At 45.7% G+C, this 25,397-nt stretch overlaps 1 protein-coding gene across 6 annotated transcripts in view; it reads right to left on the bottom strand.

The window, feature by feature from the left end:
* WIPI2 (WD repeat domain, phosphoinositide interacting 2) overlaps positions 1-21,622 on the bottom strand; it is a 41,398-nt gene extending 19,776 nt beyond the window's left edge. Inside the window, exons 1-3 of one of the 6 annotated variants that reach the window (XM_054496062.2) lie at positions 21,316-21,608; positions 18,666-18,719; positions 12,268-12,350 (exon numbers count right to left, since the gene is read on the bottom strand). In XM_054496062.2, coding sequence (XP_054352037.1) covers positions 12,268-12,350; positions 18,666-18,719; positions 21,316-21,389 — 211 coding nt within the window. In that variant the 5' untranslated portion in view covers positions 21,390-21,608. Of the gene's footprint in view, positions 1-12,267; positions 12,351-18,491; positions 18,512-18,665; positions 18,720-21,315 lie in introns of those variants that run through there. The other 5 variants (XM_054496063.1, XM_054496064.1, XM_054496065.2 and 2 more) reach the window with 5 other exon arrangements.
* Positions 21,623-25,397: the final 3,775 nt, after the last annotated feature.

The following is a 25,397-nucleotide window of genomic DNA, read 5'->3' as shown; positions in this document are numbered from 1 at the left end:
CACGCATCCTAACACACGCACTGGGCGTGTGTGCGGCACCGCAACCTTGGTGAGTACGGGGTGCGACGGCGACCCTGCAGGAACGTGAGTTTTAACAATCACATTCCAGTCTCAGCTCTGCTCTAATTAGCTGTAAGGCCTGATATCTACTTCCTGAATGGTGAAAGAAGAGTTGGACTCTCAGCTTCATTAACTCCAGGGTTGGGACACATAGGAAAACCTGGTATACAAAAAACTGGTTTTTTATTAAGTACAATTTTATTTAAATCCACTGGCCTCTCCACTGGCCTCCTAAATCCAATCAGTGGTGAAAAGAACTTACTTCCAAATAGGGCTGCTCCTCAACATGCACAGGCTCAGTATCTGTGAACTCACCTGCTAGGTAAGGTTTATTTGTGACCCCACATAAACACTCATGGTGTTTTACAGCCGTCTGTGGACACATGCAAAGTGGGATTTTTTTTTTTTTTGAGACAGAGTTTTGCTTTTGTTGCCCAGGCTGGAGTGCAATGGTGCGATCTTGACTCACTGCAACCTCTGCCTCCCGGGTTCAAGCAATTCTCCTGCCTCAGCCTGGTGAGTAGCTGGGACTACAGGTGCATGCCACCACGCCTCTCTAATTTTTCTATTTTTAGTAGAGACAGGGTTTCACCATGTTGGCCAGGCTGGTCTTCAACTCCTGACCTCAGGTGATCTGCCCACCTTGGCCTCCCAAAGTGCTCGGATTACAGGTGTGCGCCACCGCTCCCAGCCTCGGGAAAAGATTTGAGTCACATGATGCACATGTTCCTGGCTGAGATCACACAGGGCAACGTCCTATCTTCTCGTGTTGATTCTGAAAACAACTGTCCTTTTCATGGTCTATATAGGGCTACTGAGTGTCTGCTTTTTGTACTTTTGTGCTTTTTGTTGATTTCACTATTATCCCTGGCACAGTGCTGAGCGTCGTCGAGTGTCCCTAAGCACAAGCAGCCTGTGATGTACCCCACGGAGAAAGCATATGTGTGGGCTGAGTTCTATGCGAGCCGCGAGTTCAATGTTAGCAAACCAACAATCTCCATTACGTCAGCATGTCTTGAGGCAGGGAAGCACACACAAAACGAGGTTGTCTTTTGATCAGCTGATGAAAACGTTGCGACCAGAGGCCACCTACCAATCCTTCCCCGGGAACAACACTTCATGATTCACTAATCCAGTGTCCCAGAGACTTACAGACTAGAACTCTGAATATAACAAGAATCAACTGTATTTTTATTTTTTTTCAAAGAATACGTTCTTACTGCTTTGCCTGGTAAAACTTATTTACTTCACCCATTCAACACAAACAGCAGATCCTACCAGGAGAGACCATCCCAAGTATACAGTGGTAAACAGGGCAGTGCCTGCCATCACGGAGAAGAGGCCAAAGAGATGTGGGCCCAGGGCCCTGTGTGGCACCGAAACTGCCAAAGGTCAGCAAAGGAGATTGAGTGAGAGAAAAGCCAAGACCGTGTATGAGATGGAAGCCAACAGAAGAGGGTATCTGAAGAACAGCAAGCAGGCAACTGTGCCCCGCGCTGCAGAGGAGGGAAGAGGAAACGAGACGCGTCCCCCGAGTCTGGGAACGAGGAGCTTATCTGGAGACCTTGACCTATTTTGATGGAGATATGCAGCAAGAATGGCTGAAACATCAAAGAGAATGAGGAGTGGAAAAAAACTTAGGCAACTATCTACAGGAGTTATGCTACAGGCCAGGCGCAGGGGCTCACGCCTGGAGTCCCATCACTTTGGGAGGCCGAGGCAGGCAGATCACCTGAGGTCAGGAGTTTGAGGCCAGCCTGGCCAACATGGTGAAACCCCGTCTCTACTAAAAATACAAAAAACGAGCCGGGCATCGTGGTGGGCGCCTGTAATCCCAGCTACTTGGGAGGCTGAGGCAGGAGCATCAGCTGAACCTGAGAGACGGAGGTTGCAGCCAGCCGAGATGGCACCACCACACTCCAGCCTGGGCAGCAAGCGGGACTCCACCAAAAAAAAAAAACAAAAAAAAAAACAAAACAAAAAAAGAAGTTATATTCTGGAGAAGTAGAAATATGGGAGGGGCTGGGGGATATGCATGGGCAAGGGAAGTTTCTGTCTTCAAATACAGGAGCTACTAGATATACTGAGATGGATTTATGGTTGAGACTGCTTGCCTGGAGGAACAAACCACTTAGGGGGCCGGTCACGTGAAGAAGGAAAGAGAAGGGAGCCCCAGGCCGACAGCACCAACCTCTCTTGAAGCAGCAGCAGGTGTTAACTGTGATGGGATGGAGGTGGGAGATTTCAAAGTGAGGACAGTATGAGACGATCATCTCAAAGAGCAAGTCGCCCTTAGAGGTGGTGATAAATTCCAATTCAACTGGACAGAGAAAGACTGTGCCAAGCCAACAGATGCAGAAAAGGCATGAGAAAATGCAATGCTCATTCATGGTAGAAACTTAAGAAACCTGGAATTAGGAAGAACCTTCTTTCACTGATGAAGAACAGTTAAGAAAATCTACAGCTGACACTGTACTTAATGGTGAAGATATCTGAACTCTTCCCGTTAAGACTAGAAACAAGGCAAGGATACTCACTCTCCTTACTTTGTGCTGGAGGTCTTATACATTGCAGTGAGGCAAGAAAAAGAAATAAAAGGCACAAACATTAGAAAGCAAGACATCAAACAGTCTTCACTGCCATCTTAAGGAATCTATGGAGCAACTATTTAATATATGAATTTAGCAAAGTCATAGGATACAAGATTAAATATAAAAAATTAATTATATGTTTAGGCCAGCAGCAAACTGGAAAAGTAAATGAAATAATTTTCTTTTACGATACTGTCAAAATCCAAAGTATTAGGCATAAATTTTACAAAAGATGTAAGACCTCCATACCAAAAAAAAAAAAAAAAAAATCACAGACTATTACCAAAACAAATTTAAAAAGAGCTAAATAAATGAAGAGATATATCATATTCTGGGTACTCAATATTATTAACATATCAACTCTCAAACTGATCTCTAGGTCCAATCCCATCCTAATCATAATCCCAACAGGCTCTTTTGCAGACAAAGTGGATTTTAAATTTTATATGGAAAGGAAAAGAAACTAGAAAATGCAAAGCTATCCTGAAAAAGAATAAAGTTGAAGACTGACAAACAGATCATCAGAAGAGACTAAAGAGTCCAGAAACAGACTCACAGGTCACAGAACTGTAAAGCACCAAAGCAATCCCAGGAGGGAAGAAAAATCTTCTCAACAAATGATGGAATAGGAATCCATTAGGAAAAAAACAACCTTGATTCATACCTCACAACATACATGAAAATTAATGAGATGGATTATTGGCTTAAATATAAAAACTTTAGCTTTTATGTATAGTGTTAACTACGTAAGCTTTCACGGAACACATAGGAAAACACCTTCCTGACTCTAGGGTAGGCAAAAGTTTCTTGGACAGGGCCTAGAAAGCAAAAACCATAAATTGAAGAAAAAAAAAAAACATAAATACGACTGCATCAAAATTTAAACCATTTGCTCAAAGAAAACAGGCAAGCCACCCACGGACTAGGAGAAATAGTCACAAAACATATCTGACAAAGGCCTGGTATCCAGAATATCTAAAGAGCTCTAACAACTCTATAATAAAAAGATAAACAACCAAACCTAAAAAGCAACAAAAGACTGGAACAGACACATCACAGAAGATATATAAACGGCCAACAAGCACATGAAAATGTTCAACATCATTAGTTACCTGAGAAATTCAAATTAAAACCACGAAGATATCATTACACACACATCAGAAGGGCTAAAAAGAAAAAAACTAATAACATCAAAAGTTGGTGAGGAGGCTGGGTGTGGTGGCTCACGCCTGTAATCCCAGCACTTTGGGAGGTCGAGATGGCCAAATTGCTTGAGGTCAGGAGTTTCAGGCCAGCCTGGCCAACATGGTGAAACCCCGTCTCTACCAAAAATACAAAAATTAGCCAGGTATGGTGGCGCACACCTGTAATCCCAGCTACTTGGGAGGCTGAGGGAGGAGAATTGCTTGAACCCCAGAGGTGGAGGTTGCAGTGAGCCGAGATTGTGCCACTGCACTCCAGCCTGGGTGACAGAGTGAGACTCTCTCTCAAAAGTTAGTGAGGACATAGAGCAATCAGAACTCTGATAAAGCACTGACGGAACCACAAATGGCATAGTCACTTAGGAGAGGGTTATGGCGGTTTCTTACAAAACTAAACACATATCTACCCAACAATTCCACTACCACATTTATCTAAGTGAAAATATGTGTCCATTAAAAGACTTGTACGAGAACGTTCATGGTAGCTTTGTTCATAATAGCTAAACTACAAAGAGCCCAGATATCTGTCATGAAGAGAATACATCAACAACTGTCATATATTCACATACTCGGCAAATGAGATATAAGATGTGGATAAATCTAAAAAAAAATGCAGAGCGAAAGACACATCATCAAAAGAGTAGATGCTCCGTTCATATCAAGTTCTAGAAAAGACAAAACTAATCTATAGTAGAAAAAAACCAGAACACTGGTTGGCTCTTGGTGAATGTGGGCAGAAGGGAGCTGAGACTGGAAGGAAGTATGAGAGAACTTTCTGGAGTGATGGTAAACCTTGATAGGATTTCAGTTCACAGAGATGCAGGCATTTGTTAAAACTCACATAGTGTTCACTCAAGATAGATGCATTCCACTGTAAGTAAATTTTATCTTACAAGAAAAAAACAAACATTGAACTCTACTCAGTATTGAGGAGAAATGTACTGATGCCTACTGTCTACTCGGAAATGCACACACAAAATAAAGCCAGGTGTGGTGGTTTGTCTGTAATCGCAGCACTCTGGGAGGCTGAGGTGGATCACTTGAGCCCAGGAGTTTGAGACTAGCCTGGACAACATAACAAGATCTTGTCCCTACAAAAAAAAATCGAAAAATTAGTTGAGCATGGCGGTGCACTCCTGTAGTCTCAGCAACTCTGGGGGCAGAGGCAGGAGGATCGCTTGAGCCCTGGAGGTCAAAGCTTTAGCAAGCTATGATCGCACCACTGCACTCCAGCCTGGCAGCCTGGGTGACACAGCTAGATGCTGTCTCAAAAAAAGAAATAAAAATAAAAAAGATGGATGGTGTGTGTGTGTGTGTGTGTGTGTGTGTGTGTGTGTGTGTGCGTGTGTGCGTGTGTGTGCGTGTGTGCGCGTGTGTGCGTGTGTGCGCGTGTGTGCGTGCGCGCGCGCGCGTGCGTGCGTGTTAGGACAAGTATAGTAAAATGTTAAGGGAAGAATCTAAGTGGTGGATACACAGGTGTTAGCTGTAAAATACTTTCAACTTTTCAGTTTGAAAATTTCCTTTAATAAAATGTTAGAAAGAAAAATGATGTCTTCAGTTGCTTACGTGCAGGTGCTGAGAAGGTAATACCACCAACCATCACTTGGAAATGGTTTTTCTAAAATGTTAATGGGAAAAAGCAGAGCTTTCAGAATGTTTTAAACAGGAATGGGAGGATGAAGGCAGAAAAGCTCATTTTTAACTGCAACTATTCATAAAAGAGAACAGTAAAATGAACCTCCATATACTCACCACCTAATCCAACAAATACTAACTTTCTACCATTTTGCTTCAATGATTTTTTCTTTACTGAAGTTTGGAAGAGAAGCTCCTTCTGACATTCACCCTAAATGCTTCAGAGTAAGCCCCTCTGCATAAGTAAGGACACAGGCAAGCATCCTTCCCAGCCCCTGAATGCAAGGGATTCCTTACATCCAATACACTCCAAGTACTGAAGGGAAAACATGACTCCAGAGTATTAGAGGACCACCTTGGGAAATGTTTTATGTACATGCTGGGAGCAGGAAAAACCCTTTCTAGTACTTAGAAGCCTTACAAAAAAAGATCAATGCATTTGAATATACAGAAATTCAAGACTTCAGAATGGTGAAAAGAATCATAAACAAGGTCAAAAGGCAAATGACAGTCCAGAAAAAAAAATATTTGCAACCCCTAACAAATGGCTAATTTGCTTTAAGTCATGAGGAGATAAATAACCCAACAGAAAAAGAGGCAAAGGGCAGAAACAGGTAGTTAAAAAAACAACAGCAGCAGCAAGACTGCATGGGAAAAAAAAAAAAAGAACTCAGTTTGAGCTGATTTAAGAATTGTAAATAAGGCCAGGCACGATGGTTCATGCCTATAATCCCAGCACTTTGGGAGGCGGAGGCAGGTGGATCACTTGAGGTCAGGAGTTCAACACCAGCCTGCCCAAAATGGTGAAACCCCATCTCTACTAAAAAAAATACAAAAATTAGCCAAGCGTGGTGACACATGCCTGTAGTCCCAGCTACTAAGGAGGCTAAGGCAGGAGAATCACTTGAACTGGGGAGGTGGAGGTTGCACACAGTGGGCCACCTCCTCCTGTGGGGACATGGGCAGCAGCAGAGGCAGGACAGAAACTAAGTGTCAGGGCCAACTGCAAAGACCAGGTGTCCGTGGATAACTGGATGGGCTTCGTGAGTCTCTAACGTCGCTGAAACCATATGCTAAACACTGAGTGTTCCGGGGGAAATAGATCTATAACTCTTATCTCATTTAGAAGAGTCAGTAACCAAAAGTAGAAGAGGTGGCTCTGCAAAAGGCAGAAATGAACCACCAATCACTCTGGAGTGAACACATTTTTGTCATTACTTAAGACTAATAGGCCAGGGCCGGGTGCAGTGGCTCACGCCTGTAATCCCAGCACTTTGGGAAGCTGAGGCGGGTGGATCACCTGAGGTCAGGAGTTCAAGACCAGCCTCGCCAACAGGGTGAAACCCCGTCTCTACTAAAAATACAAAATATAGCCAGGTGTGGTGGTGCATGCCTCTAATCCCAGCTACTTGGGAGGCTGAGGCAGGAGAATTGCTTGAACCCAGGAGGCAGAAGTTGCAGTGAGCCGAGATCTCACCACTGCACTCCAGCCTGGGCGATACAGCAAGACTCTGTCTCAAAAAAAAAAAAAAAAAAAAGACTAATAGGCCGGGCATGTTGGCTCACACCTGTAAGCCCAGCACTTTAGGAGGCTGAGGCAGGAAGACAGCCTGAGCCCACGAGTTCAAGAACAGCCTTGGCAACACAGTGAGAACCCAACTCTTAAAAAAAAATTAGCTGGGCATGGTGGTGTGCACCTGTAGTCAGTCCCAGCTATGCGAGAAGCGGGGGGCCACTCGAGCCCGGGAGGTTGAGGCTACAGTGAGTCGTGCTGACAGCGCTGCATGAGCGACAGAGCAAGACCCTGTGTTTTAAAAACGCAATAGTAGTAGTAGTGGTAACAGCCCTAACACAAAAGGATGCACTTCGCAGTGACATTAAGTTCTACGGACCAAATCTGACTAGATCTTTTCAGGAATACACCTTTCAGAAAGCAACCTACTCTTATATGTTGCTAGTAGTTTAGGTTTGTTGTCATTTTGCTACTGTATTATTTCAAGATGCTCTAATATTTTTCGATTACACTTCACATACAGATGAACTTTCTTATTTTTAATTTTTTTGAGACAGCCCAAGCTGGAGCGCAGTGGCACAATCTTGGCTCACTGCAACCTTTGACTCCCAGGTCCAAGTGATTCTCCTGCCTCAGCCTCCCGAGTAGCTGGGATTACAGGAGTGCGCCACCATGTCCGGCTAATTTTTGTATTTTTAGTAGAGGTGGAGTTTCACCATGTTGGCCAGGCTGGTCTCAAACTCCTCACCTCAGGTGATCCACCAGCCTCGGCCTCCCAAAGTGTCGGGATAACAGGCGTGAGCCACTCGTGCCCGGCTCAGATGAACTTTCAAACACATAAATATACATGGAACCCGCATACCCAGAACAATCACTTTCCAGTAAACTGAAGTACAAACCTGGCTCAGCCCTCCCATGAAATAATGGTGGACAGTGGATCAGGCTGCTAGGTGAAACATGCCATAATAATCAAATGAAAGCAAAGAAACCAGATTGCACAGATGCATTGACTCAAGATGGCACGTCCCAGGACAGTAGTGCCAAGAGGCACTCAGGCTGATGCTAAGAAAGGCTGAACGTGGCAGGGTGCGGTGGCTCACACCTATAATCCCAGCACTTTGGGAGGCTGAGGCGGGTGGATCATGAGGTCAGGAGATCGAGACCATCTTGGCTAACACGGTGAAACCCCATCTCTACTAAAAATACACACACAAAAAAATCAGCCGGGCGTGGTGGCGCTACTCAGGAGGCTGAGGCAGGAGAATGGCGTGAACCCAGGAGGCAGAGCTTGCAGTGAGCCAAGATTGCGCCACTGCACTCCAGCCTGGGCTACAGAGCGAGACTCCGCCTCAAAAAAAAAAAAAGGCTGAATGTAAACTTTAGTGACCTCCAGTGTCAAAGGCCTTGCTTTTAGCACTCATTCTAGGTGGCCTCAGCCACAGTTTCTGCCAAACTTGCCTCCTAGAGATTGCCTGACTAAAATTTAAGAAATTAATTACTTGATTTAAAAAAGAATGTTGCTTTTTGCTTCTGCTGGCGTGGTTTATAGCTGGCAACGATGAAGCTCTGGAGTGGGAAGGGAAGAATGAGGCCATGAAATAACTGCTTGAATCCATTTGTGTGTGTGCCTGCGGCTCCGCCAGGATGCAAGGTAAGAGCCCAGCATTCCAGCACCACAGATTTAGGCCAAGAGATGCTCGTGGTTTCTCCTCTGTAGGATCCATTACTATAAATCTCACTGAAATTAATATTCCAACCAGTGCACTGCCTGTCAAATAAGACTAACGTCAGAAAACACCATTTCTCAAACCTTAAGATGCAGATGATGGCCCATAAAGTAAATGATTAGTTTCTTGGCCAAGTAGGAAGGTTGATAAAAGATGTTATATGTCAACGGCTACACTTCCATAATCAATGCAGGCTCTAGTCACTTTTGCTGAGCTAAGGAGCAGTCTGCTTGTGCTGGGTTTCAGAACGGAATGTTTATGAGATGTTTTCCTAGCTCAGAATCCAGCTTAGCAAATGCAAAGAAAACACACAGTGCAGCTTTTGAAAAAAGCCAACTTCTAAATTTTTGTGATCTTTTACAAATAATAAACCCATACCCTTCATTTATTTTGCCTAACAGTGTAGGATATTGTTGTAGAATATTTTAGGGAAAAGATACCACATTTTGGGCATTATGTATATTCAAAAAACAACAACAACAAAAATGCACATGGAGAAAGAAAATGATCATATGAGAGGCCGGGCATGGTAGCTCACGCCTGTAATCCCAGCACTGATCATATGAGAGGCTGGGTGCAGTGGCTCACGCCTATAATCCCAGCACTTTGGGAGGCTGAGGTGGGAGGACTGCTTGAGGCCAGGAATTCAAGACCAGCCTGGGCAACATAGTAAGACCCCGTTTCTACAAAAATATTAGCCAGGTGTAGTGGCATGTGGCTGTGGTCCCAGCTACTCAGGAGGCTGAGGTGGGAGGATCGCTTGAGCCCAGGAAGTCAAGGGTACAGTGAGCTATGATTATGCCACTGTACTCCAGCCTGGGTGACAGAGCGAGACTCTGTCCCCATATATATACATATATGAGGCGTCCATAAACAATGGGCAAAGCCTATCTGGCAGCTCCTGCAACTTTCAAGTTTGAAATTACAACATTGATGGTAGAAAATCTATCTTCCGGTACGGCTAGACCAAGTTCTTGTGTGTGTGTGTGTGTGTGAATTTTCTTTTCTAAGTAAATAAAAGAAGAACAAGTAGCTGTCCATCTTGTTTTTCTCTAAGACCAGCTCTGGCTCATTCTTTCTGTAACAGCCACAGTGAGTGACAGCAAAGATCTGATTTTATGATGGATTGTTAAAGAGTTTTGAGGGTAGACGTCAATACTGAGCTTGAACTAAATATTGAAACATGAAGAAACACTCTTTCCTCTGAGTCTACCTATAGAAAAATGCTAGAAAACAACCTTGACATTTCACTTAGTAGCTAACCTGTTTTCTAAGAGACATTCTCTTATCTACTAAAAAAAAAAAAAAAAAAAAAATGTGAAAGAGGAAAGGCAGATAATATTCTAGGAATAGAACAATGTAATAGCTTCAGTTTAAAGTGTTAACTAAGCCTCAAAACATTCTTTGTCCATTTCATCATCTATTTTTAAGGGCCCAAGTTCACTAAGAGGAACACAGAGATTCATGCACCCACCTTACCATGTTGGTCAGGAAACATCCACTCTTTATTTTTTATTATTTATTAAGACAGTCTCACTGTCACCGAGGCTGGAGTACAGTGGCACAATCTTGGCTCACTGCAACCTCTGCCTCCTGGGTTCAAGTGATTCTCGTGCCTCAGCTTCCCTAGTAGCTGGGATTACAGGTGTGCGCCACCACGCCTAATTTTTTTGTATTTTTTTAGTAGAGACAGGGTTTTGCCATGTTAGCCAGGCTCGTCTTGAACTCCTGGCCTCATGTGATCCGCCTGTCCTGGCCTTACAAAGTGCTGGGATTACAGGCATGAGCCACTGTGCCTGGCCAATATCCACTCTAAAAGACACTATCAAGACATCCCATTTTGTTCCACTAAAAATCTCTGGGAAATAAGGCACTAGAAGCCAGTAACTAAACTTCAATTTGAAGAAAAGGAAAGACCAGGTTTCGGCATTCTTCTACTCTTTATAAGCACTGGCCCCCAATAGGGGAAAAAATTCTGTGCATTTCAAAACAGATGACTACAGTGACCCCAGCAACAATTTAATAGCACAATTCAGGCGCTTCATCTGGATCTAGACTGAGTTTCAGTCATTCATAAAAGCCTGGAGACAGGGCTGCCCTCCACTGCAGAAACCCCCATGGGGAGCAATGCTGTGTGGCTCACGTGAAGGCAGCCAGGTGGCAGGACTTCAGGAAGGCGGGTGGCGCCTGGGATAAACAGCCCTGGCTCACACCGATGTTATCGCCCAGATCACATCTCCCAGCCTCCATGGCAGAAGGAAGACTTTTTTGGAAGATTTAGTAAGTACCAGCAGGCAAATCTAAGGACAAAGAAAGGAGTAAAACCTAAGCCAGCCACCAGGAGCCATGAGTCAGGGACGCTGATCATGGAAATTCTGCTGTCCCACTCTCTCCCTGCAAAGGGCCTGGGTACTTGCTCTTGGGCGCAGCAACAACAAAGAGACTGCTGGGGAGAATCAGACACATCTCCTGATGGAGGTGAGGGGCACCTGCAGGCTCACCTGCAGAGAGGAGGCCAGGGCCCAGGAGGGAGTCTGAAAGGCCGCACCTGCTGGCGGGCCAGGAGAACACCATAATTTCAAGTCACCAGCACAAAGTTCAGAATCGCTGGAACCTGGGGGAGACGGAGGGTGCGGTGAGCCAAGATGGCACGACTGCACTCCAGCCTGGGCAGTAAGGGTGAAACTCCGTCTCAAAAAAAAAAAAAAAAAACAAAAAAGACTGCACAGCACCTATGCACACACAAACGAGCACAAGGAGGGCTGGAGAGTGTGCTCAGGAGAGGTGGATGTCAATATCCCGGCTATGATATTACACTGGGGCTTTGTGAGATGTTACCATTGGGAAGAACAGGGTAAATGATGCAAGGGACCTGTATTACTTCCTACAACTACATGTGAATCCATAATTATCTTTATTTTTGCATACTGTTAAGTACACACATACATAATCTCTAACCCTGGCAATAATCTTACGGACGTGCATTATTTCTGTTTTGCAAAAAATAAAAGAAACTGAGGCTCAGACATGAAGTAATCCATCTAGAACCACATAAAACATGACTGAGCAAGAGGCCAAAGCGCATGACCTCCCACTGTTCCATGAGCCTCTCCGACACGCGGGCCACTTCAATGCTGTAAAATGCCAACGCGGGAAAATAAATTGTTCCTATAGGGGCTGTAAAATTTTCAATTTTCTGGAAGCCCTTTATGACAGTAATCTAGATGGTTTAAATGGCATTAAAAGGGAGAGAAGTTACAGACCAGTACATATGGTATGTGCTCATGTACTGAAGACCCTCATGAACAGAGCTCCCTCGGTACCTGCACTCCTATGTAGGCAAATGCACAGATTGGGGCAGACAGCCACAGGTGTCACTAGTTGCCACCTCTTGCGGAGATGAAGGTGGAAGCAGAGGACTGGTCAGAGGGTGTCTGGACTTCAACCACAGCGTCTGAATTTTAGATCGCATTCCAATTCAAGTACAACTTGTTTTTTTTTTTTTTTTTAAGAAGGGGAAAAATAAAGCAAACACTTACTGCATTCATAGATCTGTTCCAGCTTATCCACAGAAGAAAGGGAGAAAAATTTATAACCGGACTTACTACCAACAGCTAGGGACCTGCAAAAAAGCCAAATTCAGAAATAAGAGCTGATACGTGCAGACAGTACAATGTAGAAACTAGCTCCCACGTTCCCAGCGAGTTCCCAGCAAGTTCCCCACGTGCCCTCCACAAATCAGCACAGAGCAAACCATTTCACACTGTTTTTATCAAGTGCTTGGCACAGGAAGATGCCACAAGGTCAATAAAATACAGACAATATTATTACTTAAATCCTATAAAACTTTTCTGAGGCTGGATGTGGTGGCTCACGCCTGTAATCCCAACACTTTGGGAGGCCGAGGCAGGAGGACTGCTTGAGCCCAGCAGTTCAAGATTAGCCTGGGCAAAATACTCAAACTCCATCTCTACAAAAATGACATTAAAAATAAAACAATTAGCTAGGCATGGTGGTGCCCTTGTAGTCCCAGGGAGCCTCGGGAGGCTGAGGTGGGAGGACAGGAGGTTGAGGCTGCAGTGAGCTAAGATTGATCCTGCTACTGCACTCCATCCAGCCTGGGAGACGGAGTGAGATACTGTCTCAAGAAAAGAAACCAAAAAACTTTTTCTGTAGATCTAACATACAGCATAGTAACTGTAGTTGATAATAACATATTGTGCACTTGAAATTTGCTGAGACAGCAGATCTTAAGTGTGCTTGTCACAAAAAGGTAATTATTTGAGGTGATAGATATGTTAATTAACTTAACTGTGGTGATCACTTCAAAAGACGTGTATATAAAACATCACATTGTATACCTTAAACAGATACAATTTTAATTATACCACAATAAAGTGGAGGGAAAATTAAAATAAAAATACAAAAAACAAACTCTATAAAACTTCAAATATAAGTTTGGGATATAAGCACAAGGAATCAGCCTTACTGGTTCCCTCAAAACAAACTGGGGTTTCTCAAGTGGTCTGATATATATACATAGTATATGGTAGAGTATGAGAGTTAAGTAAGCTGGCCAGGTGCGGTGGCTCACGCCTATAATCCCAGCACTTTGGGAGGCTGAGGCGGGCAGATTACTTGAGGTCAGGAATTTGAGACCAGCCTGGCCAACATGGCGAAACCCTGTCTCTACTAAAAATACAAAAATCAGGCATGGTGGAAGGCGCCCTGTAATCCCAGCTACTTGGGAGGCTGAGGCAGGAGAATAGCTTGAACCTGGGAGGAGGTGGCTGCAGTGAGTGAAAATTGTGCGACTGCACTCCAGACTGGGTGACAGAGCGAGACTCCATCAAAAAAAAAAAAGGTAAGTAAGCGAATTTTCTAAATTTTAAACAAAGGTATTTACAATTGAGGTGGACGCAGGCATCTCTGTGCTTCTGCAGGCCTTTACGACCTGTGGCTCCATCCCCTACACTGTGCCATGGCTGAGCAGGGGGCTGGAAACGAAACGGACTCAAAAGCTACCTCAGAGTCTGGCATCAAAGGCCCCATCGTTGGCTCACAAGGAAAAAGCAGAGGATTGGTTTGCTGGCCTTGTGCTTATGATTCCATACTCATCACCGGCTTCTGCAAGGAGGCTCAAGGAGCCCACAGCTCAGCAGCCCCTCCCAGCAGGGGCCTCGGGGACACCACAGAAGGGGTTTCCTCAACAGAAGAGTGCCTCTCCAGAACCCAGTTGACCAAAGAAAGCAAAACAAGAAGCAAGTCCAGCTTTCAGCAAAAGAAAGATGAGCGAACAAGCAGGAAGCAATGGGGTACGGAGGAATCAGATACGAGGATCACTTTTAACATCTGGGAGAACATGAAAAATGAGGAGGTAAAACAGAAGGCTGAAACAGGGAAGGGGCACGTTTCACACTGAGTATTTGTACCCCAAGATAGGATCAGGGCTATTTTAATAATCATGTCATTTATTAAAAACTTGAGATTTCCAACTACTCTTTCACATGTATGTGGAAGAAATGTATTCCAGGAAGAGAGTTGTTATAATCAGTATTAATCTGTAAAATCACAATGATTCATCTTAGAAGTATAAAAAGAACAGAAACAAAACTCTACCAGCTCATATAATTTTTCTTTGCAAAAATTTTTTGCTTCTTTACTATACTGAATTAATTATATCAATTGTTATATCAATGAAATAATTAGGTATTATTACCTGTAAATATTTTGAAAATTAATAAAAGAACCAAGAAGAATAGAGTAATATCCCTAGGCTAAAATTAAAACGAAACCTCAGCAACCCAGAACTTTTGGGAAACTGATGTTCAGGAAAATATTTTCCAGATAACTAAGGGTTGCTATTTTAAGCATGACTCCCCCACTCTCATTTTCTGATTAAAAAAACAAATTGTTCTTAAACTGTATACCTTCCTGTGTCCTTAAAACAACGGATGACAAGTTCTTTTGAGTTTAGGGTTTGGTGTACCCCATATCGAACAGCCAGACTGTAGTGCCTATAGTGCTGAGTTTATTTATTTTATGTTTTTTTTTTTTTTTTTTGAGATGGAGTCTCGCTCTGTCACCCAGGCTGGAGTGCAGCAGCGTGATCTCGGCTCACTGAAACCTCTGCCTCCTGGGATCAGTCAATTCTCCTGCCTCAGCCTCCTAAGTAGCTGGGATTACAGGCACCTGCCACCACGCCCGGCTAATTTTTGTATTTCTAGTAGAGATGGGGTTTTACCATGTTGGCCAGGCTGGTCTTGAACTCCTGACCTCAGGTGATCCACCTGCCTCGGCCTCCCAAAGTGCTGGGATTACAGGTGTGAGCCACCATGCCCGGCCTGTAGCACTGAGTTTATAAAAATATTTTTCTATCTCGTTTTACCAACAGCTGTCACTTTTCCTAGTGACCATCCTGCCATCATTAACAGCCCCTGTCCTTCCTAATTTCTTGGTGACTTGGAAACCAAATCACCAAGCTTATTAGCACTATGTATAAAATGAGCTTAGAGGGGGGTTCTCCCATGGGCAAAATTAACGAGCCTTAGTCCCTGATCCTTGGGTTAGACATCCCAGTTCTCTGCTGTGCTCCCTACACAGAGAATTTGTTAAAACTGGACTTTGCCAATCAAGTTCAGATATTTGGAAGCTGATTTAGGATATTAAATATCTCAGCTAGAAGTTTAACCCCACAGTTTACAAAACCGTGCATTCCAATCCGTTAAGAAAGGGAAACAAAAATATTCCAAATATTTTTTGAGATGTATATATACTATAGCATGAGTACACTTTATCAGTAAAGGTAAGTTTTTTTTTTTTTTTTTTTTTTTTGAGACGGAGTTTCGCTCTGTCACCCAGGCTGGAGTGCAATGGCACAATCTTGGCTCACTGGAACCTCCACCTCCCGGGTTCCAGCGATTCTCCTGCCTCAGCCTTCCAGGTAGCTGGGATTAGAGGCATGCACCACCATGCCCAGCTAATTTTTTGTATTTAGTAGATATGGGGTTTCACCATGTTGGTCAGGCTGGTCTCAAACTCTTGACCTCAGGTGATCCACCTGCCTCAGCCTCCCAAAGTGCTGGGATTACAGGTGTAAGCCACCACGCCCGGCAAAAGTTTTTTTTTTTTTTTTGAGATGGAGTCTTGCTCTGTTGCCCAGGCTAGAGTGCAGTGGTGTGATCTCAACTCACTGCAACCTCTGCCTCCCGGTTCAAGCGATTCTCCTGCCTCAGCCTCCCGAGCAGCTGGGATTACAGGTGACCACCATCGCACCTGGCTAATTTTTGTGTTTTTAGTAGAGACGGGGTTTCACCATCTTGGCCAGGCTGATCTTGAACTTCTGACCTCGTGATCTACCTGCCTTGGCTTCCCAAAGTGCTGGGATTACAGGCGTGACCACCGCGCCCGGCCTAGATGAGTATTTTTAAAGAATGGTATTAAATATAAATACGACTGATATTTTCGTCTCAACATCAACAATCAAGTTCAACACCCCTTTGGAGATTTTGCTTTAAACAATTTCAAAATTGACCTGACCATAAAATGGCAGACATACTAATGGGAGAGGCAGAGCAACAGGTAAGCAGGAGATTTTCCCTAATATATAGCTTTATTGCCAAAAAATGTTTATTTATTTTTAAGTCAACAGAGTGGGATTTACTTATTTTTTTTTATTTTTTTGAGACAGGGTCTCACTCTGCCACTCAGGCTGGAGCGCAGTGGTGTGATCTCGCCTTACTGCAGCCCCAACCTCCTGGGCTCAAGGGATCCTCCCATCTCAGCCTCCCTAGTAGCTGGGACCACAGGTGCGTGCCACCACACCTGGCTAATTTTTGTGTTTTGTGTAGAGTCGAGGTCTCCCCGTGTTGCCCAATCTGGTCTTGAACTCCTGAACTCAAGGGATCCTCTCACTTTGGCCTCGCATAGTGCCGGGATTACAGGCGTGAGCCACTGTGCCTGTCCCCATTAGTGGGCTCTTTCATTGACAAAGCGGAAAACTAGCAAATCACAACCAAAAAAATATGTATTGGCTCAATCCCCCATTTTGCCAGTATCCCCACCTTCAACTGTGCCTGGTGCTCAAACCCAGAGACCCTGCTCTACCCTCCCCAGAGAGTAGGCCCATCCTTCGCTAGGGAAGGACAGAGTCACTGCTTTTTAAACGCACTTGAACACATCCTCCTCATTTCACGGCCCCACAAGCCCGCCTCTGGAGCCCTGGACTGCCCATTCCTGAGCCTGGCGGGGATTCTGCAGTTTAAACTAGGTTGGTTCTCTGCTTTCTTCACTAGCAATTTGAGATCCCGCTTCCTTTACCACTCGCTAGCTTCCAAATTGGCTAATATCTCCTTTCTCATTCTTTCTATCCTATGAGTTTAAGCCTTTTAAAATATCTTTTTGAGGCGAAGGGTGGTGGCTTGTGTCTGCAATCTCAGCTACCCAGGCGGGAGGATCACTTGAAGCCAGGAGTTTAAGACCAGTCGGGGCAACAAAGTGAAACCCCATCTCTACAAAAATAAAAAATTAAGAAATGTTTAAAATTAGAAAATGTATCTTTTTGACATTTTACTGATTAACATTTTATTAGGGTGTGGGGATGGAACCAAAATAAATGCTTATGTTTGATCCAACATTCAACATCAAAGAGACAGTGACTGCCACTCAAAAATGAAGATGTGAGTCAGATTTTTTGCTTATCTTCCTTTTCTCCTCCGTCCCTAATCGTCAGTCCGTAAAGACACTCCTTCTTCATCATCTTTGCGGACAAGCCATAGTTGATTGCGAGCTTAGGTAAACCAAAAGCAACCTCAACTGTGGCTGCCAGCCCAGACCTGGGAGGCCTTGGTGCCCTCTCTTTCAGGGCTACGGACAGCCCACCCCCATCCCCGCTGCACCTCACATCCTCCACCTCCATATCCCCGCGGCCTTTCCAACTCATCAGTATCCCCAAGCAGACTTCTCTCCTTCTCGGCTTTTTCACCACAATGTTATCACATTCACCGAGAACCCAAGCCAGAAACTGGTCGTCACGTAAGTTCTCCCTTGGCTGCATGATGCACGTCCTATGGGTCACACAAGTCCTGATGGCGAGTCAGTCTCTTTCCCACTGGTCACTGCTGTTGGACAATATCCTTCTAAGTCACCCCCTGCCCTCCTCAAACATATCCTTTGCATAGCAGGCAGAATGACTTAAAACTTTAAGGGTGAAAGATCTTAGAAACCATCTTCAGGCCGGGCACAATGGCTCACGCCTGTAATCCCAATACTCTGGAGGCTGAGGCAGGAAGATCTCATGAGGCCAGGAGTTCAAGACCAGCCTGGTCAACATAGCAAGACCCTGTGCGTACAAAAACTAAAAAAAAAATTCGCCAGGTGTGGGGCTCATGCCTGTAGTCCCGGTTTCTTGGGAGGCTGAGGCAGAAGGACCGCTTGAGCCCAGGAACTCAAAGTTGCAGTAAGCTATGATCATTATAATTGTGCCACTGCACTTCAAACTGTGCAACAGTGAGACTCCATCTCAAAAACAAAAACCAAAATCCTTGATTTACAGATGAACAAAGACAGGAGAGCAGTACCTTCCCAGCACAATAAGCATAACCTAGAAGAGACATGGTGGAAGAAAACAACAGGTTTCTCCTATTGTCTCCAGACACTTCATAACATCAATTCTACAAACACAAGACTTGGAAAGTCAAGTCCCTTTCTTCATTCCATCCCTTTTAGACATGGCATTTAAAACAGATATTGCTACATCACTAACTTCCCACAAGCTGTGGTGTCCACTGGAAAAATGTAGTCCTTGATATTTCCATTTCAGATTCAAGTGATCCTCTGCCACTTATTAACTGGTTCACTTCAATTTCAAAAAGCCAAAAAAGTCCTCTAACATAAGCCTTCCAAGGTGATACTTTCAGAAACCAGGGTTGGAACTAACCAGACAACAGCGCGACGGCCAAGACCAGCTGCTCTTGATGCCCTTTTCACTTCTCTAGGTAAAAAAACAAAACAAAACAAAAAACAAATGGTAAAAAACAAATAAAACTTATGCACACTTTTAGGATAAGAATCATGAAAAAGTACAACATTGGAAATCATATTACCAGTACAAGAAGAAAGGCAGGACAGTTATAGTTTGGTATGTAACAAATACAAAAAGAATTTAAAAGACAAAAAAAAAAGGGAAATGACCCTGTAACATATATATATTCTAGTAAGTGAACTGGCTTCCCAATTTTCTCACTGAATACAGTAAATGTGAGTTCTAGACGGACATTCTTTCTCTTGCTAAAAATTGTGCTCCTCAATAAATTCTGGAGATTAAGAAGGGAGGAAAAGGTATAAGCCATAAAAGCTCTCTCCGGGAACTTCTCTATTTCTTTCAAGTGTAGATTTAAAACAAATTACAGTTATTTTAGCCCAGTCAACTTCTAGTATAATCCTAGCTTACTATTCATTCCAATTTAGGTTTACCCTACATCAAGGTCTCTCTGGCAAGTCAAAGTTATGAAATCTCAAAGTAACAGAAATCTCTTGAACTGTAATAACTTCGGGGAGCATGGAGAAGTGGGTAAGTGTGAAAATGTCCAAGTATGAAAAGGTCCTATTTCAGGCCAGAGTGACACTCTTCTGTGACACAGGGAACATGGCAGTTCAGCTGAAGTAACAGCAAAAGAGAACGCTTTTCTCTATTTGATTTCATTCTGATAGAAATAATTAGTGACAATGTTTTGGAAACTCTCTAATTTATACAAGGCATAAACCCCCCTACTGCTATTGGGCTTAAAAACCAAATTAGAATTGGTTTGGGATGTGTCCTTTTCCCTATCTGGATTAACATAGTCTATCCCACTTCAACTGCAACAGGTTGTCCGAATTGTTTGTTGTTCTGGCTTTTGGCCACACAACACTACAGTACTTGGGAGTTTTCATCTTTACACGTTGTTATGCTATTATTTCTAAATTCACTGTCTTCAGAATTCTACTCTGTAAACAGAAAAAAAAAAAAACAAAACACCCAGCATGGCAGAGCAGAAAGAACACTGGAAGAGAACTCAGGAGGCTAGATTCTACTCCTGCTCCCCACTCCGCTATTAACCAATTCGAAGACCCAGGCCAGCCTGGAGCTTTTCGGAAGGATTTCCTCATCTGTAGTTGGATGAGGTGATTTGCCCCTTCCGACTCTCAATACAGTCCCACTGTACCACTGTCTTCACAGCTTTGGGGAGGTGCTACTGAGAGCCTGCTGTACACCACCCACTGAGTGTTGGCCATTCTACAATTCACTTTTAATTTCCTACAGAATCTCATCTTCTGCTTTGTTAATTCCACTCAGCCAGTAACAACTCAACCAATGACTTAGTAAGATGCCAAATGCCCCACTCCTTCTCTTTCCTCACTTCCTCTGACTCACTTCCAAGATGGCTGTCCTCCCTGCCAACCCCATAACTCACCCTTCTCTCTCCAGAAAGCTCGCTCATCTATTAACCATCCCCACAAGTCCTCCTCCCAGGCAGCATCCAACCCGTATCAGTGTGGACAAACAGCGTTCCCAATGCATGGGCTGGCATTAAGGCCTTCTCTTGCCCCGAGGATGACCCACCCGCTGGAGCTCTGAGACTCCTGGGGCACTGGTCTGTAACGCCTCTCCTGGCTCAGTTTCTCCCTAGCTAGGTCAGACGCCAAGGTTATTGCTAAGTTTGTTACTTGCTGGAGAAGACATCAAAGTTGATGTCCCAAAAAGAACAGTGAGGGCCGCGCACGGTGGCTCACACCTGTAATCCCAGCACTTTGGGAGGCTGAGGTGGGCGGATCACTTGAGGTCAGGAATTCGAGACCAGCCTGACCAACGAGGTGAAACCCTGTCTCTACTACAAATACAATAAAGTTAGCTGGGCACAGTGGCGCGTGCCTGTAGTCTTAGCTACTCGGGAGGTTGAGGCAGGAGAATCGCTTGAACCCAGGAGGCGGAGGCTGCAGTGAGCTGAGATAGCACCACTGCACTCCAGCCTGGGCAACAGAGCAAGACTCCGTCTCAAAACAAAACAAACCCCAAAAAACAAAAACAAACAAACAAACAAAAACAGTGAGAAACGAAGAAAAGAAAATCAAGAGAGAGAGAAGGGGCCTTAAGACGATGAAGAGACAAGGAGAAGGGCCTGATTCAAAGGACAGTGAGTGGGAGACGCTGAGCAAGAAGCGGGAAGAGGAGACGAGAGGAGAGGAAGCGACCCACTCTCAGCGCTCCACAGGCGGCCGAGACAAGTCAAGCCCCAAAGTTCGGCCCCAACTTTGCGAGAAGTAGTTAAGTCTGAAGCCAGGGGGCCTTCCCGCAAGAGGGTGAAAGCAGCCCCCTCTCCACCATCTCTCCCGCTCCGGGGCCGCAGCTCCAGGCCAGCACCCGAGGGTCTCCCTGGAGGGCGCCCCTCCCTGCGCGCCCCGGGCCCGCCCCTGGGGACGCCTCTGTCCGCCTTGGCCCGCGGGGAGGCCGAGCCTGCGACTCCGCCGAGCTTGGCAGCGAGGCCCTCCCCCTAGCCCGGGTCCGACCCTGGCCTCACCCCGACTCCGACCCCCGACCCCGGCCTTACGTGTTGTCCTGGTTGAAGTTGGCGAAGAGCAGCTGGCCGGCGCCGGCCTCCCCGCTCTGGCTCGCCAGGTTCATGGCTGGGCGCGCGGCGAGTGGGCCCGGCCGGGGAGGGCGCACGCGCGAGGGCGGGTCAGGCTGCACTCAGGGTCGGCGCCGGGCCCCGCTCGCCGCCTCGGTCGCCGCCACTCGCCACCCTGGGATCAACCGCCGCCTCATGCCGTCCCCGCTCTTGTTTATGCTCCAGAGCCGGGGCACCCGGTGCGCCTGCGCGGCCCCGCCCCCGCGACGCAGGCCTCGCGCGGCGCAGTCGCACTGCGGAGGCCCCGCCCCCTCACCTCCTGCCTGGGTTTGGGTTCCGGTGGATCACGCACGCGTGGGGACGCGTCTGGGCGCGCTGGGCCTGGCTGAGGGCGAGCCGCGGCCGCTCATGCGCATGGGGCAGAGCTGGCGGGAGTCTATTTTCTGCGTACCCTCCTCTTAATAACACTCAATGGCCGGGCACGGTGGCCTGTAATCCCGGCATTTTGGGAGGCCAAGGCGGGCGGATCACCTAAGATCAGAAGTCCGAGACCAGCCTGGCCAACATGGTGAAACCCCGTCTCTACTAAAAATACAAGAAAAATTAGCCGGGCTTGGTGGTGTAGGCCTGTAATCCCAGCTACTCGGGAGGCTGAGGCAAGATAATCGCTTGAACCCAGGAGGCGGAGATTGCAGTGAGCCGAGATCATGCCGCTGCACTCTATCCAGCCTGGGCCATAGAGCGAGCCTCTGTCTAAAAAAAAAACAAAAAACAAAAAAAACCTCAATGGGCCCTCCATATGCCAATCACTGTGCTGAATGCTTCTGCACATTACCTTATCATTTTATTATTTTTAAAGACAAGGTCTCGCTCTGTTGCCTAGGCTGGAGTGCAGAGGCTCAATCACAGCTCACTGCAGCCTCAAACTCACAGGCTCAAGCGGTCCTCCTACCTTAGCCTCCCAAGTAGCTGGGACCACAAGCGCATGCCACCAAACCCTGCTAACTTAAATTTTTTGTAGAGATGGGGTGGGGGCGGGGGGGGGGGCTCTTACTATGTTGCCTAGACTGGTCTCCAACTCCGGACCTCAAGTGATGCTCCCACCTCGGCCTCCCAAAGTAGTGGGATTACAGATGTGAGCCACTGTGCCTGGCCACATTATCTTATTTGATGCCCATTACAATCCTATGTAGAGAATAGTATATCTTTATTTTACAGATTTGAAAATCGAGGCTCAGAAATAATTATTTGCCAAGCGCTAGATCTGAGACTGGAAACATCCTGTTTCTCCAAGGTCCATACTGTCTGGGTTCCTGGGACAGAATCTTCCCTTAAATTTATTCATTCATTCAACGGTATTTAGGACGCACCTCTCATGGGAACTAAATAGGTCTCCTCCTCTCCCTCAGAGAAGTTATAATGGGGAGATATTTAAATATAATTAGAAGGCTGGGTGCGGTGGCTCTTACCTGTAATCCCAGCACTTTGGGAGGCTGAGGCAGGTGGATCACCTGAGGTCGGGAGTTCCAGACCAGCCTGTCCAACATGGTGAAACCCCGTCTCTACTAAAAATACAAAAATTAGCTGGGTATGGTGGCGGGCACCTGTAATCTCAGCTACTAGGGAGGCTGAGGTGGGAGAACTGCTTGAGCCCAACAGGTTGAGGTTGCAGTGAGCTGAGATTGCACCTCTGCACTCCAGCCTGGACGGACGACAGAGCGAGACTCCATCAAAAAAAAATAAAATAAAATAGGCTGGGCATGGTGACTCACGCCTGTAACCCCAGCACTTTGGGAGGCTGAGGCAGGTGGATCACCTGAGGTCATGAGTTTGAGACTAGCCTGCCCAACATGGTGAAACCCTGTCTCTATGTAAAATGTAAAAAATTAGCCAGGTGTGGTGGCACGGCCCTGTAATCCCAGCTACTCAGGAGACTGAGGTGGGAGAATTGCTTGAACCCAGGAGGTGAAGGCTGCAGTGAGCCGAGATCATGCCACTGCACTCCAGCCTGGGTGACACAGTGAGACTCTGTCTCAAAAAATAAAATAAATAAATATAATTAGAAACTCGGGGGTACAATGAACAAATATATATATATATATTTTTTTTTTTTTGAGATGGAGTTTCACTCTTCTTGCCCAGGCTAGAGTGTGATGGCGTGATCTCGGCTCACAGCAACCTCCACCTTCTGGGTTCAAGTGATTCTCCTGCCTCAGCCTCCCGAGTAGCTGGGATTACAGGTGTGCACCACCACGCCCGGCTGATTTTTGTATTTTTAGTAGAGATGGGGTTTCTCCATGTTGGTCAGGCTGGTCTTGAACTTCCGATCACAGGTGATCCACCTGCCTGGGCCTCCCAAAGTGCTGGGATTACAGGCATGAGCCACCGTGCCCGACCATGAATGCATATATAGAAGTCACACAACCTAGATTTAAGGGACAAGGACTGTGCTATTGAGAAGGCTCCTGGAAGAGATGAGACCTGAAGTTTGAGTAACTAGTCTAAGGGGATGAAAACACTCTATATGGGAAGGACTTGAGGATGAGGGTGTGACCTGTCCAAAGAACTCTATATTCAGAGTGGAAAGGCAGACACAAGGCCAGATTTGGCAGGAGAGACCGGAGGTGGCCAGATCAAGCTGCGTATTGTTAAGCAAGGAACTGATCATTATCTGATTATTGTCCATAAGAGCAATGGTCTGTCGTTAAAGACAGGCAGGAAAGTGGAATGATCTAATGAGTGCTTACAGAAGTTAATTCTAATTGTAGGATCAAGAACGCATTGGAAATCATTGAGGAAAGGATAGTCTTTTCAATAAAAGGAATAAATACCCCTACCTCACACCACATTCAAAAATTAATTTGAGATGGATTATAGTCCTAGATGTGAGAGGTAAAAACAACAGAATTTCCAGAAGGAAACAAGAGAATGCCTTCATGATTTTGGGATAAACAAAGTAGTCTAAACAGGTACTTTAAAGTGGGTGTGTTGGCTCATGCCTGTAATCCCAACACTTTGGGAGGCTGAGGCAAGTGGATTGCTTGAGTCCAGGAGTTTGAAAACAGACTAGGCAACATGGGGAAACCTGGTCTCTACAAAAATACAAAAATTAGCCAGGCGTGGTGGTGTGTGCCTGTAGTCCCAGCTCCTTCAGAGGCTAAGGCAGGAGGATGGCTTGAGCCTGGGAGTTCAAGCCTGCAGTGAGCTATGACCACACCACTACACTCTAGCCTGGGTGACAGGGCAAGATCCTGTCTCAAAACAAAACAAGTTCTTTAAAAAGTAGTAACCACAGGCCGGGCGTGGTGGCTCGAGCCTGTAATCCCAGCACGTTGGGAGGCCAAGACAGGCAGATCATGAGGTCAGGAGATCGAGACCATCCTGGCTGACACGGCGAAACCCCGTCTCTACTAAAAAGACAAAAAATTAGCCGGGCATGGTGGCTGGCGCCTGTGGTCCCAGCTACTCAAGAGGCTGAGGCGGGAGAATGGCGTGAACCCGGGAGGTGGAGGTTGCAGTGAGCTGAGATCGTGCCACTACACTCCAGCCTGGGTGACGGAGTGAGACTCTGTCTCAAAAAAAAAAAAAAAAAGGTAGTAACCACAAAATGAGAGATTGGCCTTCATCAACATTGAGAAGAATGGGCTATTTTCAAGAGACCATTAAGAGAGGAAGAAAAGGCAAGCTTTAGGGATACATATATTTATTATATATATATATATTGTTTGTTTGTTTGTTTTTTGAGAAAGAGTCTTGCTCTGTAGCCAGGCTGGAGTGCAGTGGTGCGATCTCGGCTCGCTGCAACCTCTGCCTCCAGGGTTCAAGCGATTCCCCTGCCTGAGCCTCCCAAGTAGCTGGGACTACAGGTATGTGCCGCCACACCAGGCTAATTTTTTGTGTTTTAGCAGAGATGAGGTTTCACCGTGTTGGCCAGGATGGTCTCGATCCCCTGATCTCGTGATCCGCCCGCTTTGGCCTCCCAAAGTGCTGGGATTACAGGCGTGAGCCACCGTGCCCAGCCTGCAATATATATATTTTTGACAAAGGAATTATACCCAGAACTT

This window comes from Pongo pygmaeus, chromosome 6, assembly GCF_028885625.2.
Source record: "Pongo pygmaeus isolate AG05252 chromosome 6, NHGRI_mPonPyg2-v2.0_pri, whole genome shotgun sequence".
NCBI classification, from domain to species: domain Eukaryota; kingdom Metazoa; phylum Chordata; class Mammalia; order Primates; family Hominidae; genus Pongo; species Pongo pygmaeus.
This window is presented reverse-complemented; position numbering and strand designations above follow the sequence as displayed.